We start from the raw sequence: 17,215 nt of genomic DNA on the forward strand, positions 1-17,215 counted from the left end.
TTTTTAAAACAGTTAACTAGCCTAAGTATAATTCAACGTTCTATTCAGATGCTACTACCAACTTTCCTTTCTATGCTATTTCCATGGGCACAATACATTTAGCTGTATGGTATAACTAATTTTTATCAAATTTTTATCCACTATTAGACTGTTAGCTCCTTAAGTCCCCAATAAGTAATCATAACCAACATAGTGCTTTCTACCAGTATACAGTTAATAAATATTTGCTAACTTAATAACCAATTGACCTATCACCACCCTTCTGTTTGTGCTAAAAATGGAGTCATGCTAAATGCTACAAATATTTGCCAAGAGGCCAAATATGTAAAAAACTGGGCATGTATGCCTCTATACTTAAGGCAAAACCAAACTGTTCCTCATTCAACATCAGCTAGGAACAATACATGCCTAGGAACTAAATAGGGAAAAGAATATAAGAAAAACTAAGAGGGAGTAAAGGAAACTCTGGCAAAGATTTTTCTGGTAAATACTTCCAATATAAATTTCATTTAAAAAAAAAAAAATCAACCTTACAGGCTCCTAGCCCAACAAATTACAAGCATCCTATGGTAATTTTCTTAGCCGATCACTCTGTCCTGTCCATGCTCAGTTACCTATCACTCAAGTCAGAAATCTTGGACAAAATCTTATCTGGAAGAAGGATAAACATTTTTTATTAAAATGTAACACATACACAGAGTAAAGTGCACAAATTACTAATTTATTACAAAGTGGGCTACTTATGTAATCACCAGCCAGAACAAAGTATAGAACAGTTCTCAAACTGATCTTAGAACACTTTTGCAGTCTTAAAAATTGGAGAGTCAAGGAGCTGTTTGTGCTGATGTATCTACTAATAATTAGCATGTTGTATATTAAAACACATTTTTCATTAACTTAAAGAAAACAATTATAAACCCAACTAAATGTTAACATAAGAAATATTTTCTCCCAATAAACAAATAAAATTAGAGGAGTTCCTTTAGTTTTACATTATTGTAAATCTCGATGCCTGGCTTAAGAGAAAACCACTAGATTCTCTTTCCTGCTGCAGTAAGTTGTTTAGGTGCAACTATAGAAAGCAAGCCCAGTATCTATCTCTCTCTCTCTCTCTCTCTCTCTCTCTCTCTCTCTCTCTCTCACACACACACACACACACACACACACACACATATATATATATTTGGAAAAGGGAAGAATATTTTAACAGGCTTTCAGATCATTGTGGATGGACTTTTTTGATACCATACCAAAACAGGACAAATGACAATTTTTTAAAGATTAGTTGCAATGTGGACCTGAAAACATACCACTAAATTTTTCATACTCTGATACATTAAAGTCCACTGTTGGACCCTGTATTGTGAATGGACCGTTCATCTATGCATGGTTTTGTAACATTATTCACTGCCATATGGAAAATACTCGTTCATTGTTATACAGATCTTCTAAATACGGACACATTTCATTACACAACATCAAAACATCATACTTGCTAATATCACCAATGATCTCATTAGAAGTCTTTTGTGGTGGATACAAGTGTTCCAAACTTCTACTTTTTGCTTCAAAGCTCAAATTTTACCATTGGCAAAGGATACTGCCAACAGTTTTCCTGGAGGTGACAGATTCACTATGTTCATTACCAAGAAAACACCTGCCAAATACCCAAATCTGAATAATCAGTGTCAACTGTTCTTTCAAGTAAAAACAATGATCCAGGGGCACAGGGGTGGCTCCGTCCAACTCTTGATTTCGGCTCGGGTCATGATTCCAGGGTCATGGAATTGAGCCCAGTGTGTGGCTTTGCACTGAGTGTGGAGCCTGTTAAGGATTTTCTCCCTCTCTCTCTCTCCTTCTGCCCCTCTCCCTCAACCCTAAGGAACCCTATGATCCACGAACAAAGCAGTTGGCTTCACATCCACCTCAACCAACCACACAAAACAACCACAGGCAGGTACTTCAGCATGTAGTCTAAGTGTTTTATGCATACTTCCCATTTCATTACAAAGAATGTTAAAAAGACATGTACTCAAAGGTCACAACTTAATAAAACTATTTTTCCTGCTTCACCAAAGAAATCTTTAAGTAAAACTGTTATTCTTTATTTTAATCTGAAGGGTGTGGGCAGCGAAAATACAATGACTATTAATACTTAGGTGTCACTGCCTTGATCTGTGCTAACATTTACATACTACTGCTTCTGCTCCATCAATGAAAATACAAAAATAAAGGAAAAGACAAATAGTATGATAGTATTATTATAAAAATAGTTTTGACCTGATGGAATCCCTAAAAGGGTCTTAGTTACCTAGGAGTCCAAAGACCACAGAACCTGATACAGAACATTACCAGCATTCCAGAAGGCCCACTCAGGTGCTCTCCCATTCACCAGCTAGTCATTATCCATCCCTTTCTCTATCACAGGCACCCACTATACCAACTTCTACCACTATTGACTGGTTTTCCTGTTTTTGAACTAAGTATAAATGGAATCATACAATGTATGCTTTTCTGTCCTTTTATAGTAAAATTAAAGGATTACACAAAGCTTTATTTTCTGTTACACTAATATCTACTCTTAAATCTTTATTACTTCATTACATTTCTTAAAATTCCTTTTCTTTTTCATCCAACTGAGAGTTTTATGGTTTTATCATTTATATTTGTATCTCAGATCCATCTCGAACTGATTTTTGTGAATGGAAAATCTGGTTTCCCTATTGATCCAGCACCGTTCGTTCAAAGACATCACTGAGTTCTGTTCCTTAAGTCTATTTGTGGACTCTTATGCCAATATCACTCTTTCAATTATTGTAGGCTTACTCTTGATATTTGGAAGTATAAATATAAATCCTCTACCATTTATCTTTTTCTTCAACATTTTCTTCAACTACCATTTGCCATTTGGATTCTCATTTACATTTTAAGATCAGTTAGTCATTTTCTATTCCCTTCCCTTCCCCCCCAAAAAACATAGGGGACTTTTGATTGAGATTTTAATCTACAGATCAATTTAGGAAAAACTGACTTTATAATAATCTTCTCAATGAAAATTATACATACATTTATTTATACTTCCTTTGTTTTCTCTGGGTTTTTGATTTTTTATTTTTTTAATTCTTATTTTGTTCTTTCTATAATTTATTTTTCTGAGTCTTTTTTTTATAGTTTTCTGTGTAGAGTTCATCTTCCATTTAATCCTAGGTATTTGATGTTTTTGGAAGCTAACTTAATGGTCATCTTTTTATTTTCTGTCTCATATAGAGAAATGTAATTGATTTCTAAAATCTAATACTGATATCAAGACCTTGTTAATTTATTAGTTCTCAGTTTATCTGTAGATTTTTCTGAATTTTCCATATAAACAATCATGTCACCTATAATAGCTTTGTTTCTGCTTACTCAAAGTTTATTTAATACTTCTTTCCTAACACTTCCATTTCTCCTCTACCTGCCTGAGTACTACTGTTGTCCTATATTTTATTTCTACATGTTATAAACCCAGAACATACTTTTGTTATCTTTAAATAGTTTATTATCGGGGCGCCTGGGTGGCTCAGTCAGTTAAGCCTCTGACTTCAGCTCAGGTCACGGTCTCCCAGTTCCTGGGTTCAAGCCCCGTGTTGGTGTTGACAGCTCAGTGCCTGGAGCCTGCTTCAGATTCTGTGTCTCCCTCACTCTCTGCCCGTCCCCTGCTCACACTGTCTCTCTCTCAAAAATAAATAAACATAAAACATTTTTTAAAAAATAATAAGAAAAAGTTTATTATTTTTTAAAGAGATTTAGATTAAAAAGAAAAAGCTTTATATTTACTCATGTCGTTACCATTTCTAGTCCTAATTCCTTTCTATAGATCCAGAGTTCCATTAGGAACTTCAATTACACATATATTAGGTTGCTTTAAGTTGTTACCAGTGCTAATACTCTATGTATGTACTTTTTTAAAGTCTTTTCACGTATTTCATTTTGTCTAACTTTTACTGCTATATTTTCAAGGTCAATCATCTTTCTGTCTTATCTGCTATTAATTCCATCAAGTGTATTTTTCAAGTCAGACATAATTTTTATCTCTAAGAAGTTTGATTTGTATTTAAAAAAAATATCTTCCATGTGTCTATACAAATGTTCAACCTATCCTTTAGCTCCTCCATGAATACAGTTATAATAACTGGGCTTTTTCCAACTTTGAGATAGAACATAAAAGTTTAAGGTATACAAGGTGTTCATTTGATACACTTATGTACTCCAAAATAAATACCACTCTTGCATCAACATAATTACCATTTCCGTTTAATGATGAGTATATTTAAGATTTACTCACCTAGCCAGCTTTCATGTACACATGAATACAATACTGTTAACAATAATCACCACGCTATACAATAGATCCTCCACACTCAATCATCTTATAACTGAAAGTTTGTACCTTTTGACCAACATTTTTCCATTTCTGCCACCCGATAGCCCCCTGGTAACCACCGTTTTACTTTGTTTCTAGGAGTTTGGCCTTTTAAGATTCCACATATAAATACAGTATATATCTTTCACTTGGTATAATGCCCTCAAGGTCTATCTATGTTGTCATAAATGGCAGAACTTGCGTTTCATGGCTAAATAATATTCTATTTTGTGTCTACACACACACACACACACACACACACACACACACACACACACACACACACACACAGAGCTTCATTACCCATTCATCCACTGATAGACACTTCGGTTATTTCTGTATCTTGGCTTACAGTAATTGTCTATGTCCTTTTATACTAATTCTATCACCTGTGTTATTTCTGGGTCAGTTCTGATTAATTTTCACCTCATTATGGGTTGTTTTTTTTACTACTTCTTGCCAGCCTGGTAATTTTTTATTAGATGCCAGACCACTGTGAACTTTACACTGTTAAGTGCTAGACAGTTTTGTATTCTTGTAAATTTTCTTGAGCTTTATTCTGGAACACAGTTAAATTATTTGACAACAGGGACGAAGTCCTGATATATGCTGCAACATGGCTGAACCTTGAAAATGTGTTTAGTGAAAGAAATCAGACATAACAGGTCACATATTTATTATAGGATTCCATTTATACGAAATGTCCAGAATAGGCAAATTCATAGAGTTAGAAAGTAAATTAACAGTTACAGGAAATGGATGGAATAGGGAATGAATGCTAATAAGTACAGGGTTTTCTTTTTGGGTGATGAAAATGTTCTGGAATTAGATGGTTGTTAACAGGAGCACAACCTTGTGAATATACCAAGAACTCCTGAATTATAAACTTTAAAAGGGGAAATTTTATAATGGCCTCTGAATTACATATGAAAAAAATCAAAATCAAATTTAAAAAACTGATTTATCTGAAAATAGACCGATCTTCTTGGGTTTTGCTTTGAAGGTGTGTAGACAGGACCAGAGCAGTGTTTTAGTCTAGGGCTAATTTTATTCCACTATTAAAGCAAACTCCTGAGTACCTTACCTAATGACCTGTGAATTACGAAAACACTTCACTCTTGTGTGAAAGTTACTATGCCTGGCCCTATAGGAATATCAGTAATTATCCACACTAATCCTTTCAGGTGGTTCTTTCCCTTGTCTTCCTTACTCATGCATGCACTGGTAAGTACTCAGCTGAAGACTCAAGGAGACCTTTTGCATATCACTGGAATTCTCCCTTGGTGCAGCTTTCTCTTCTCTGATATGCTGCCCTGCGAACTCTAGCCACCCTGGAGATTCCATGATCTCCTAGATCCACATGCTCTACTCAGGGAGACCTCTGTACCTTGGAAACTTTCTCCAGACAGTAAGCTAGGACAATCATAGGGCTGACCTTATTTGTTCACAATTTCTCAGGGATCATTGTCCTATGGCCCAATCTCTTAAAAACCATTGTTGCACATATTTTGTCTGTTTTTTCAATTGTTTCAGGTAGCAAAGTAAATTTAGACCTTGTTATCCCACCTTGGCTAGAAATTTTATTAATCCTTACAAAGAATCAACTTCTTGCTTGCTGACTTATTTATAACCTTCGTCTTCTTCAGATTTATTTTGATCTTTATCTAGATGCTTAAATCATTAATATTCAATCTTTCTTCTGTTCTAGTACATGCATTTAGGCTAATACTTCAACTGCATTCTACAGGCTTTCATATTTTATGTTTCTTTAAGTATTTTCTAATTTCTATTATGATTCTTTCTTGATCCTGGGTTATTTATAACTATACTGCTTAATCTGCAAACTTTAGGTAATTTTCTAATTATCTATTTGTTATTATTTCCACTTAAATTCCCCTGTGCTGGAAAAGATACACTGTACGATGGTCTTCTGAAATTTGTTGAGACTTCTTTATAGTCTAGCATTCATCAGTATTACATGATCAATTTTGGTAAATATTCCATGTGCACTTAAAAATGTATATTCTGCAATTGTTAAATGCAATATTCTATATATATCAAATGGGTCAAATTCCTAAATTCATGATTCAAATCTTCTCTATCTTTAATGGGATTTGTTTGATTTGTTATGTTTTAATTTTGATCTGCTTCTTCCAGGAGTTATAGAGAGACATAAAATCTTCCTCTGATCAAGGACTTATCTATTTCTCCTTTTAGTTTTGTTGGCTTTAAAAGGCTGACAAATTTAGTATTACTAAAATGATCCTTTTTCATAATAAAGTATCTTTTATTTTCAGTAATGTGTCTTGTCCTTTAAGATATACTTCTTGTAAGTAGCACATAGTTGAATTTTACTTTTTTATCCAGTCTGACAATCTTTGACTTCTAAATGGAATATTTTGTTCATTTACATTTCCCAACACAATTCAATCTGAATACATATTTATTTTCCTATTTCTCTATCTCTTCTTTGCTCATTTATTTCTCCTTTTGTGTCTACTTCTGGATTTATTATTTTTCCTTGCTTATTTTATATTCTTTTACTCTTCTTGTAGTAAGCAATAATAGGACCAGTATCTGAGTACTATTAGAAATTCAAATTTTCAGGGGTGCTTAGCTGGCTCAGTTGGTAGAACATGTGGCTTCTGATCTCAAGGTTGTGAGTTCCAGGCCCATGTTGGGTGTGGAGACTACTTAAATCTTAAAAAAAGAAAAAAAAGTTCTAATTTTCAGACCCCAAATCCAATGTACTAAATCAGAAATTCTGAGGCTCAGCAACCTCGGTTTTAACAAGTCCTCCTAGTTATTCTGATACATGCTGGTGTGTTAAAATAACCACTGCCCTAAATATCACAACATGCCCTTGACTTCGTACTTTTACCAATTCCCATGTAATGCAAAGGTTTCAACTGTATACACAGCTGGTCCTTAACAACATGGATTTGAACTGCGTGGGTCTACTTATACAGAGAATTTTTTCAATAAACCCAGCACAGTACTAGGGAGTCTGACTGCCTTAGTAGGTAGAGCATGTAACTTTTGATATTGGGGTCATGAGTTCAAACCCCATGTTGGGTGAAGAGTTTGATTTAAAATTAAAAATAAATAGGAGCACCTGAGTGGCTCAGTCAGTTAAGTGTCTGACTTTGGCCCAGGTCATAATCTCATGGTTTGGGAGTTTGAGCCCTGTGTCAGGCTCCGTGCTGACAGTGTGCTGACAGTGCACTGTGCCAGTGAGGAGCCTGCTTGGGATTCTCTCTCTCCCCCCTTCTCTCTGCTCCTTCCCCACTTGTGTGGGCACACATTTGCTCTTTCTCTCTCTCTCTCTAAAAACAAATAAACTTTAAAAAATAAAAATAAAAAAATACAAGGGCGCCTGGGTGGCCTAGTCGGTTAAGCGTCCAACTTCAGCTCAGGTCATGAATTTGCGGTCAGTGAGTTCAAGCCCCACGTCGGGCTCTGTGCTGATGGCTCAGAGACTGAAGCCTACCTCAGATTCATTTTTCCCACTCTGTTCCTCCCCAGCTCTCACTCTGTTCCCCCGCCCCCAAACATAAATAAAGATTAAAAAAATTAAAAATAAATACAAATAAATACATACATACAATACAGTACTGTAAAAATATTTTTTCTCTCCCTTAAGGTTTTCTTAATAACATTTTCTTTTCTCTAGCTTTCTTGTAAGAATACAGAATATAATGCATATAACATACAAAATATGTATTAATCAACTATTTATGGTATCAGTAAGGCTTCCAGTCAACAGTAGGCTATTAGTTAAGTCAAAAGTTATACACGGATTTTCAATTGTTTGGGGGGCATGGGAGGTGGCATCCCTAAATTTCACATTGTACGAGGGTCAATTATATTTCTTCCTGCCTTACCCTAGTATTGTCATGTATTTTAACTTCTGTAGTATTTTAGACTCAAAGGCATTGTGTTATGTAACAGAAATGTTATTGTTTTAAATACTCAATACACATTCACATTTATCAACATACTCTTTTAGTGTTCTCCATTCTTTCCAGCACAGGATAATTTCCTTCTATCTAAAAAATTAGTTCCCTTTAATTGTTTACTACTGATGTATTAGTAACATATTCTCTCTAATTTTGTTTTTATAAAAATCTATTTATTTAACCTTCATTTTCCACAGAAATTTTAATTGCAGAATTCTGGATTAGTAGGTATTTCCTTTAAGCATGATACAAATTTCATTCTCATGTCTAGCTTTTAGCATTTCTATTCAGAAGTCAGTGCCTGGCTTACTGTTGTTCCTTTGAAGTTGCCTGTTTTGCCTCTGATTTTAAGATTTTTTTAATCTTTGTTTTTTTAGGAGCTTGATTTTCTTTGCCCAATAAGGTTTCTTTTCATTAATCTTTCTTGGGGTTCTCAGAAATTCCTGAATCTGTACTGTGTTATCATCAGTTTAAAAACTTTAAAATATTGTTCCTTCCTTATTCCTTTTTCCTCTGGAAGACTAAAAAGTTTGTTAGACCTTTTCCCACATATCCCATTTATCCCTTAAGTTTTTCTGAATTTTCATTGTTTTTCTTTGTGTTTCATTCTATTTTCTACGAACCTTTCTTCCAGTTCACTATTCTCTCCTCTGGTGTGCCTAATTTACTGCTGAACCCATCTATCAAATTCTTAATTTCAGTTATTATATTTTTCAATTTTAGAGTTTCCTCTTGATTCTTCCATACAGATTCCAATTCTTGGATAAATTTTCTATAATTCGACTATTTTGAACATATTAGTCATAGTTATTTTAAAATCCATATCTAGATCACTTGTAGATATGTTTATGTTGTCTTTCCGTACCCACCCCCTTGTCACTTATTTGGTCCTGTTTCCTGGAATGTCTGAAATTTTTGACTGAAAGTTGAGATCTTATGAAAAACTGCAAAAGCTCAGTATGATGCTATCTTCTTCCAGAAAGGATTTAGTTTTCTTTTGGCAAGTAGAAGAATATTAGCAACCACCCGATAATAATTTGCAGTTGGTCTATTTTGGTTTGCTCTTCCTCTGGAACATAACCCTTCTGAGGTAACTTGAAAGCCTTTTACCATGGCTTCCTCCTCCCTGAAGATCATGAACGACAATTTTTGTCCCTTCCTTCTCTGTGAAACTGCTTAATTCTGAGTAGTGAAAAATCCACTTGTTTTGTCTAGGCCTGAGCCCAAGTACATAAATGAATCAGGAGTTAGCAAATGCCTTAAGTGGATATTACTTGCAAGAAGGTAAACTTACTTCTGAGATCCATGAGGATCTAGTCCTCAAGCCCAGGCTGTTTCGTAGCCCCAAACTCCAGTTTTTGTCTCCCTAACCCAATGGCTGCTTTTGGCTTCTGTTTTCTTTTCAGTCTGTATGTCATGCATTAAGAACTGAGAAATGTCCCAAGGCAAAATTTGTAGGGCTTATCTCAATGTATTTCCCTTTTTTATGGGATCTTCATCCCTGAAGGCCTGGCTTTTCTGTTCTCCAGTGCCTCTTCCCTGTTTTTTATTGGTAGTGGGGGATGGTAGTATTTTATATAGATAGGAAGAAGGATTAATCTAAAACTAGCTACTCCGTTGTATCTAGAAGTCCAAAAACTCCACCTCCTTTGACCTCCATATTATTTCATCATGAAGTCCTAGCATTACTAGTTCCTAATTGTTTCTTAACAGCCATAACTACCTATGTTTAAGCCTCCTACTTGGACTACCACAAAGAACAGTATTGGATATTTCTGATCCTAGCCCATTCTGCTTCACCAGAAATTCTCAAGTCTAGTTGGGCACAATAAGGGATGATTTCTTAAAGTACAGATTTCTGAACCCTATCCATAAGTGTAAAATAAATGATCTGGTAGGCCTGCTATAAAACCTTGTAATTACCACCACCACCACCAAACACTCACACATATGCACCCACACAGACCTCTCCTAAGTGATTCTGATGGAATCATTCCATGGACTGGTTATTTGAGAAAAATCAATACTCTACACCTCAGGTGCCAGTTTACTTTCTAAATTGTAAATGTGATCAGTCACTAAAATTATAAACTGTCTTCTATTGGTTTATTATCTTTGTACAAATAAAAAGATCCTGTGTACGCTGTGTCAGTATAGTTATGGGTGTGTGTGTGTGTGCGCACGTGCACGTGTATGTGTTTATGTGTGTGCATGATAAAGTGGAAGAGAAAGAGACAGAAATAAAGTAAGAACAAGTGAAAGCAAGGGAGAGAGGAGATTAGGGTAAAAGCAAGATTTGAAAGTTAGACTGAATGAGAATACAAGCATGAGTGTCAGAAATATATGGCTTCAAGGCGTTCATGGTCTAGGAAGGGAGGAAATGCATGCATAGAACTGAATTACTTCATAAACCTCCCAACACCTTTTAGGATTTTGAGATATGACCTTAACAAATTACCTTGTAAAGATGAGACATGTATTTCCCACTAGGTATCTGACTTGGCATGAAATTTGAATGAGAAGGGAGGGGAGGGGAGGGGAGGGGAGGGGAGGGGAGGGGAGGGACAGCAGATTATAACATACTGTATTTCTGGATATGGACCTACAGTTGAATATCATGAAATAGGGTGACCACCATTCCAACGAACTGTATGAGTTTGTCCACATTATTCATTTTCCTGGATTGTGCTGACTGCTTGGGAATCTGACAATCTTTTCTTTTTCAATCACATATTTAGAGGGGTAATCAATGGTTTTTTTTTAAACAAACTGATTTGATAAAATGCAGACTCAAAATTTTATCATTGGGAACTGGCAGTGTCAAGGATTTAAATTAATATAGAGCTTCCCAATAAGCATCCTCCAACTTGATCTTCAGAGAAATATTTCCTTCTAATTTGTGCACACCTCAAAACATTGTGGATTCAAGCTTTCAAGCTGCCATGAATAGGTTAGCCAAATTTATATCATCTGTAACCTCACTCATACAGAACTCTATTGTTATTATAAAGGCAAATTAAATGTATTATTCAATCACATTTCAAAAGTGTTTAAAAAAACAGAATTACTTTGTTAGTCACAGTGTTGATTGCCAGAGTTGGAGAGGCACTTCCCGAAATAATACACTCCATTCCCAAAGAATCTGAATCTATGCTATATGGAGTTGAGGCCTAAAATACAAGAACAAAATAAATAATTATTAGCTCATATATCCAGCAACTTTAACACAATTTGAAGATATTTCATCAAATTCTAACATCTGGTTTTGTGCTTTGTTCCTAAAAACATGAACTTAAATCCCTGCTTAAATCTCTTGTACTATATTTTAATATGCTACTGACTTGATATCACAAAGTCCATTGGTATGGCTACTTCTTACCAGCTCTTTTAATTGACTGTAGGATAGTTTAGCAAAAATTCTATAGCAGAGACTGCTAATGGTCCTATAAATATCCATATTCCCCCCTTCTTCCTTTTAGTAATAAAACCCTACAGTTACTGACTTATGGCCTGCCCAGCTAAATACTACCTTTTCCAGCCTCATTTGCAACCATCTGTGTCCATGCGACTAAGGTGTATGTGGCCATATAACTAACATGTGTAAAGAAGATGTGAGCAAGAGTGATGTGTGCAAGTTCTGGATCATGCCTGTGAAAAAAAACCTGCTTGTCCTCCACTCTTGTCTTTCCCTACTACTGCAGGCTGGGACACAGAGTGGTGGTAATCTTGCTTCATCATAAAGCTGAGGGTAATACCCTGGGGAACACCGAAAATACAAGATTAGAAGGAACACGGACATCTAAATGAATTTGTGGAACACAGCTGGTTATCTGTCTGGTCCAATCTATCTCAAAACTTCTACTTGAAAGAGAAATAAATCTCTCTGATTTAAGGTTCTCAGTTGTTTCATTTTTCTTCCCTTGTTAGTGCAGCTAAACAGCACTGAAGAACATAACTTCATACACATTGCTTATAGAGCTAACATGGGGGGTCAAAATTCTGTATTTAGAATTTGGGGTATAAATTGTGATAACTCCTCTTTCTTCCATCAAAATGGTGCTTATGGCTTTGATGAGCACTCAAGGGAGTTCAACTTCAATGCTGGAAGTTAAAGAAAGGGAAGATATAAACAATTTGTGGCTATGATGCTAGTTCTATGTACATTCCTCTTCTGGAAAAAAAAAAAGTGCCACACATGATCTCAACTGAATATGCATTTTTAAAAGATCACACTAAATGAAAAAAGAGAGCAATTTCACTGAGACATATTTCTAAGATTAATCTATTTATCAATTAATTCCTCACCGTGAATTTTTCACCAGATATCCTGTGAAAGTAGGGAATAGGCAGCTTATTGAAATGAACAAAATAAAAGATAAGAATCACCCCCCAGATAATAGTATCTGGCACTTAGGTGCTGGGTACACAATGAGAATGAGGTGAAAGTGGCAAAGGGCTTCAGAAATACAAGTAGAAAGGGGCGCCTGGGTGGCTCAGTCGGGTGAGCATCCAACTCTTGATTTCAGCTTAGGTCATTATCCCAGGGTCGTGGGATACAGTCCAGTGTCAGGCCCCACACTGAGCGTGGAGCCTGCTTAAGATTCTCTCTCCCTCTGTCCCTTTCCCCAACTTGTGCACACACTCTCTAAAACAGAAAGAAAAAAAAAGAAAAGAAAGCAATACAAGTGGAAGAACTACACAGACAACTGTGTCTATGCCTCAATTTTGGTGCCAACCAATTTAGCTATACCTGAATTAACATTTACTTTGGAACACTGCAAATCTCATGTTCCTCTAACCCAATTTAGTCATCTCCATTTCGACTATAATTCTCACTCCTCCTCACTGGTAGGAAGAGGCAAGCCTGTGTGGTGTGACTGCAGACAAATTACTCAACCTTTATGCTCTTTTATCCATGTATAAAAAAGAGGATTATGTCACTTCCTTTAGAGGTCTGTTAAGAGCATTAATGAAATAACTTGTGCAAAGCTCTTAGCACAGTACCTGAAATGCATGGTAAGGGCTAGCTGTTATGATAACCACGAAAACTTAGCTGTTACTGATGCTGAATATCTATGATACAGAAGGATATTTAATAGTGATTAAGGAGAAAAGAAAGAGCTTTGATATGAGACACTGTTTTCCTACAAAGGCAGATTCATAACTTCAGCTATAATAAATTAGATGGCAAAATTTAAAACTCTTTTAATTATATATTCTTCATGGATACTTCAGTCTGGTTCCATCAAGAGAATAAACAACATTCTCTTTACATGCTTTGATATGCTCAATAGTATGGTATATATTTTTAGTAATAGGTTCAAGGATTCTACATTATTAACAGACAATAAACAGTCTGATTAGTAAAGCCAGTCATCTAGGTATCCCAAAATGTATCCTGATAACTATTATAATGGCAGCCGAAACTCAAATTCTGGACAAAGCAAGTATCAATGAGTCTAATCTAGGAGAGAGTAGTCAGCTTGTGAAAGGTCCTTTCTGGAGTTTCCTCTTTCTCCCTGTCAAAATCCTATTCATTCAAATTCTACTTCCAGAATGGTGGTGTGATCTTCCCACAGACCAAGCTTCTGCTGATAACAACTACAAGTTGGGGGCGGTGGAGGAGGGAGGCATGGGACACAGAATGAAAACTAGCTGAGGATTCTGAAAAGTAATTCTATGAGGCAGATGTGGAGACAAGTCAAAACTTGGGAGACACCAGCCTCAGTTTCCTGTTTTCTTGCAGCTTTGCCCCAAGACTGGGCAGTAGATGTGGAACTAAGTAGATGTGGCTGAAGTTATCTTTCTGTCAGAGGGAACTAGGGAAGAGAGCCCAGGTAAACACTGCCAGCTATCAGAGAGAAGACTGAATCCCCTGGGGAGAAAGTCAAAAGAGATGCCCTAGTACTATGTATGAAACACCACAAAAGTTTTCACAAAAGGCTGACTTCTGAACCATGCAAATGCAGACTAAAGCACAGACTTAAAGAATTAAATTGAAATTAGAACCACTGTCCACAGAAGGCTAGAGAGAATTAACAGTTTGAGTCTAACGTGGTTACCTGCCAGCTAAAACAAAAATATCAATATTCTATACAAGATTATAACAGACCTCAGAGTCTATATAACATAACACGGTGTCCAGGATACAATCTAAAATTACTAGACATACAAGCAACAGGAAAATGAAACCCATTCTCAAGAGAAAAGCCGATCTATAAAAGCCTACAACAAGAAGACTGAGCTACTGGAATTATGTGGCAAAGATTTTTAAGAAGCTATTACAATTAAGCTCAATGAGGTAAAGTAAAAACAAAACAAAGCACACATGAATGAAAACATAATAAAGGAAATCTCAGTGGAGAAATTAAAAAAATAAAAAGGAACAAAATCAACAAATTTTTCATTTACAAATGAAAAGTACATTATCTGTATTTTTAAAGTCAATGGATAGGCTGAATATTAGAATGGAGATAAAACAGTGAAGAGTCAATGAACTCAAAGGCAGATCAACAAAAATTACCCAATCTAAAGAACAAAAAGAATAAAGACAGAAGAAGAAGAAGAAGAAGAAGAAGAAGAAGAAGAAGAAAAAGAAGAGGAGGAAGAGGAGGAAGAGGAGGAGGAGGGAGAGGAGGAGGAGGGAGAGGAGGAGGAGGGAGAGGAGGAGGAGGGAGAGGAGGAGGAGGAGGAGGAGGAGGAGGGAGAGGAGGAGGAGGGAGAGGAGGAGGAGGGAGAGGAGGAGGAGGAAGAGGAAGAGGAGGAGGAGGAAGAGGAAGAGGAAGAGGAAGAGGAGGAGGAGGAAGAGGAAGAGGAGGAGGAGGAAGAGGAGGAGGAGGAAGAGGAGGAGGAGGAAGAGGAGGAGGAGGAGGAGGAGGAGGAGGAAGAGGAGGAGGAGGAGGAGGAGGAGGAGGAAGAAGAGGAGGAGGAGGAGGAGGAGGAGGAGGAGGAGGAGGAAGAGGTGGAAGAGGAGGAGGAGGAGGAGGAGGAGGAGGAGGAGGAGAAGGAGGAAGATAGATCAGTGCATCAGAAAGCTATGGGATAATCTCAAATGGTTTAATATGTGTCACTAGAGTTCCAGAAGGAGAGGAAAGGGGGGGGGGGGAGCAGAAAGAATATGAAGAATTGATGACTGAAAACTTCAGAAATTTATTCAAAGACAAATGTACAGACTTGAGAATTTCATAGTGAACCTCCATCAGTGTCAATTAAAAAAAAAATCCCACTTGGATACATCATAATTGAGCTGCTGAAAAATAAAGATAGAAAGCAGCCAAAGAAAGATGGCATCCACATACAGAAGAACACTGATTGGAAATGACTGTATTTCTCATAAAGATGACAGAGGTCATTAGACTGTAAACATCTTTAAAGTACTGAAAGAAAAAAATTTTCAATCTAAACTTGTATATCTAATGAAAATATTCTTTAGGAATGAAGGCAAAAGAAAGACCTTCTCAGAGAATGTAAAACCAGGAGAATTTATTGCCAGGAGACTTGCAATATAAGAAAGTTCCCTAAGATGAAGAAAAATTATAGCACAGGAAAACGTGGATCTTGAGGAATGAACTAAATAAAACAAAAGAAATGGTAAACATCTGAATAAAATATAAGACTGTTTTCCTCTTACGTTTCAAAAATCACATATGATTATTTAAGGCCAAACTTAAAACACTGCCTTGCAAGGCTTCCATGTAATACGTCATACATATTACAACTAGGAGAAATGATGAGGAAAGGGGCAAAAGGGACCCATATGGTTGGAAATTTCTGCATCTTGTATGAAATGGTAAAATACTGGGGTGCCAGGGTGGCTCAGTCACTTAAATGTCTGACTTCGGCTCAGGTTATGATCTCACAGTTTGTGGGTTCGAGCCCCGCATCGGGCTCTGTGCTGACAGCTCAGAGCCTGGAGCCTGCTTTGTATTCTTTGTCTCCCTCTCTCTCTCTGCCCCTCTCCCACTTCCTTCTCTGACTCTCAAAAACAAATAGATGTTCAAAATATTATTTTTTTAAATGGTAAAATATGAACTGAGTAGACTGAAAAGGTTAGGAATGTATACCAAAATGCCCAAAAATGTACTGAAATACTCAAAAAGGTGTAGATAAGTTAAAATAGAATACTAAATATAGCTAAGTAATGTAAGTAACATATAAGTAATCTAAAAGAAGGCAGGAAAGGGGGGAAGAAAGGAACTAAAAATGTAGAGGTCAAACAGAAAACAAAATGTAGACCTAAATCTAACAATATCAATAATTACAAAATGCTAATAATCTAAACCCTCCAATAAAACAAGATCATCAGAGATACTAAAAAAGACTTAGCTAACTGCAGCCTACAAGAGTCACAACTTCATATAGACACAGATGAAAGTAATACATGGAAAAATATATACAATGCAAACAGTAAAAATAAGGGTGAAATAGCTGTATTAATATCAGATAAAATAGACTTTAAGACAGAGTATATCAGACATTTTAAAAACATTTGATAAAAGAATAATTGAAGATATAACACTTATAAATGTAAATGTGACTAATAACAAAGCTTCAAAACATATGAAGTGAAAAACTGACAATTAAAAATCAGTAAGAAAAAGAACACTGGGGTACATTAGCAAATGCCTTGATCTGAGAACATTACACTAAACTGTGTAATACATATTCTTTTCAAGTGCACACAGACATTCACAAAGATATAGGAAATGTTGAGCCACAAAATAAGTCTGAATAAATATGTAAAGACTGAAATGAAAAAAAAAAACTATTCTAAAATAATAAGATATCCAGGAAAACCCAACATTTGGAATATTTGGAAATGAACACATCTGTAAGTAATTCATGGGTCAGATAA

General features: G+C 36.0%; 1 protein-coding gene across 3 annotated transcripts in view; it reads right to left on the reverse strand.

Moving 5' to 3' along the window:
- Positions 1-17,215, reverse strand: part of FOXJ3 (forkhead box J3) — a 147,140-nt gene that overhangs the window by 30,805 nt on the left and 99,120 nt on the right. For 2 of the 3 annotated variants that reach the window (XM_042950254.1, XM_042950256.1), the window contains one exon: positions 11,430-11,531. The exons of the other annotated variant lie outside the window; for it this stretch is intronic. In XM_042950254.1, coding sequence (XP_042806188.1) covers positions 11,430-11,531 — 102 coding nt within the window. The remainder of the gene's footprint in view (positions 1-11,429; positions 11,532-17,215) is intronic. 3 annotated transcript variants of the gene reach the window in all.

Source organism: Panthera leo, chromosome C1 (genome assembly GCF_018350215.1).
Source record: "Panthera leo isolate Ple1 chromosome C1, P.leo_Ple1_pat1.1, whole genome shotgun sequence".
Lineage (NCBI taxonomy): Eukaryota > Metazoa > Chordata > Mammalia > Carnivora > Felidae > Panthera > Panthera leo.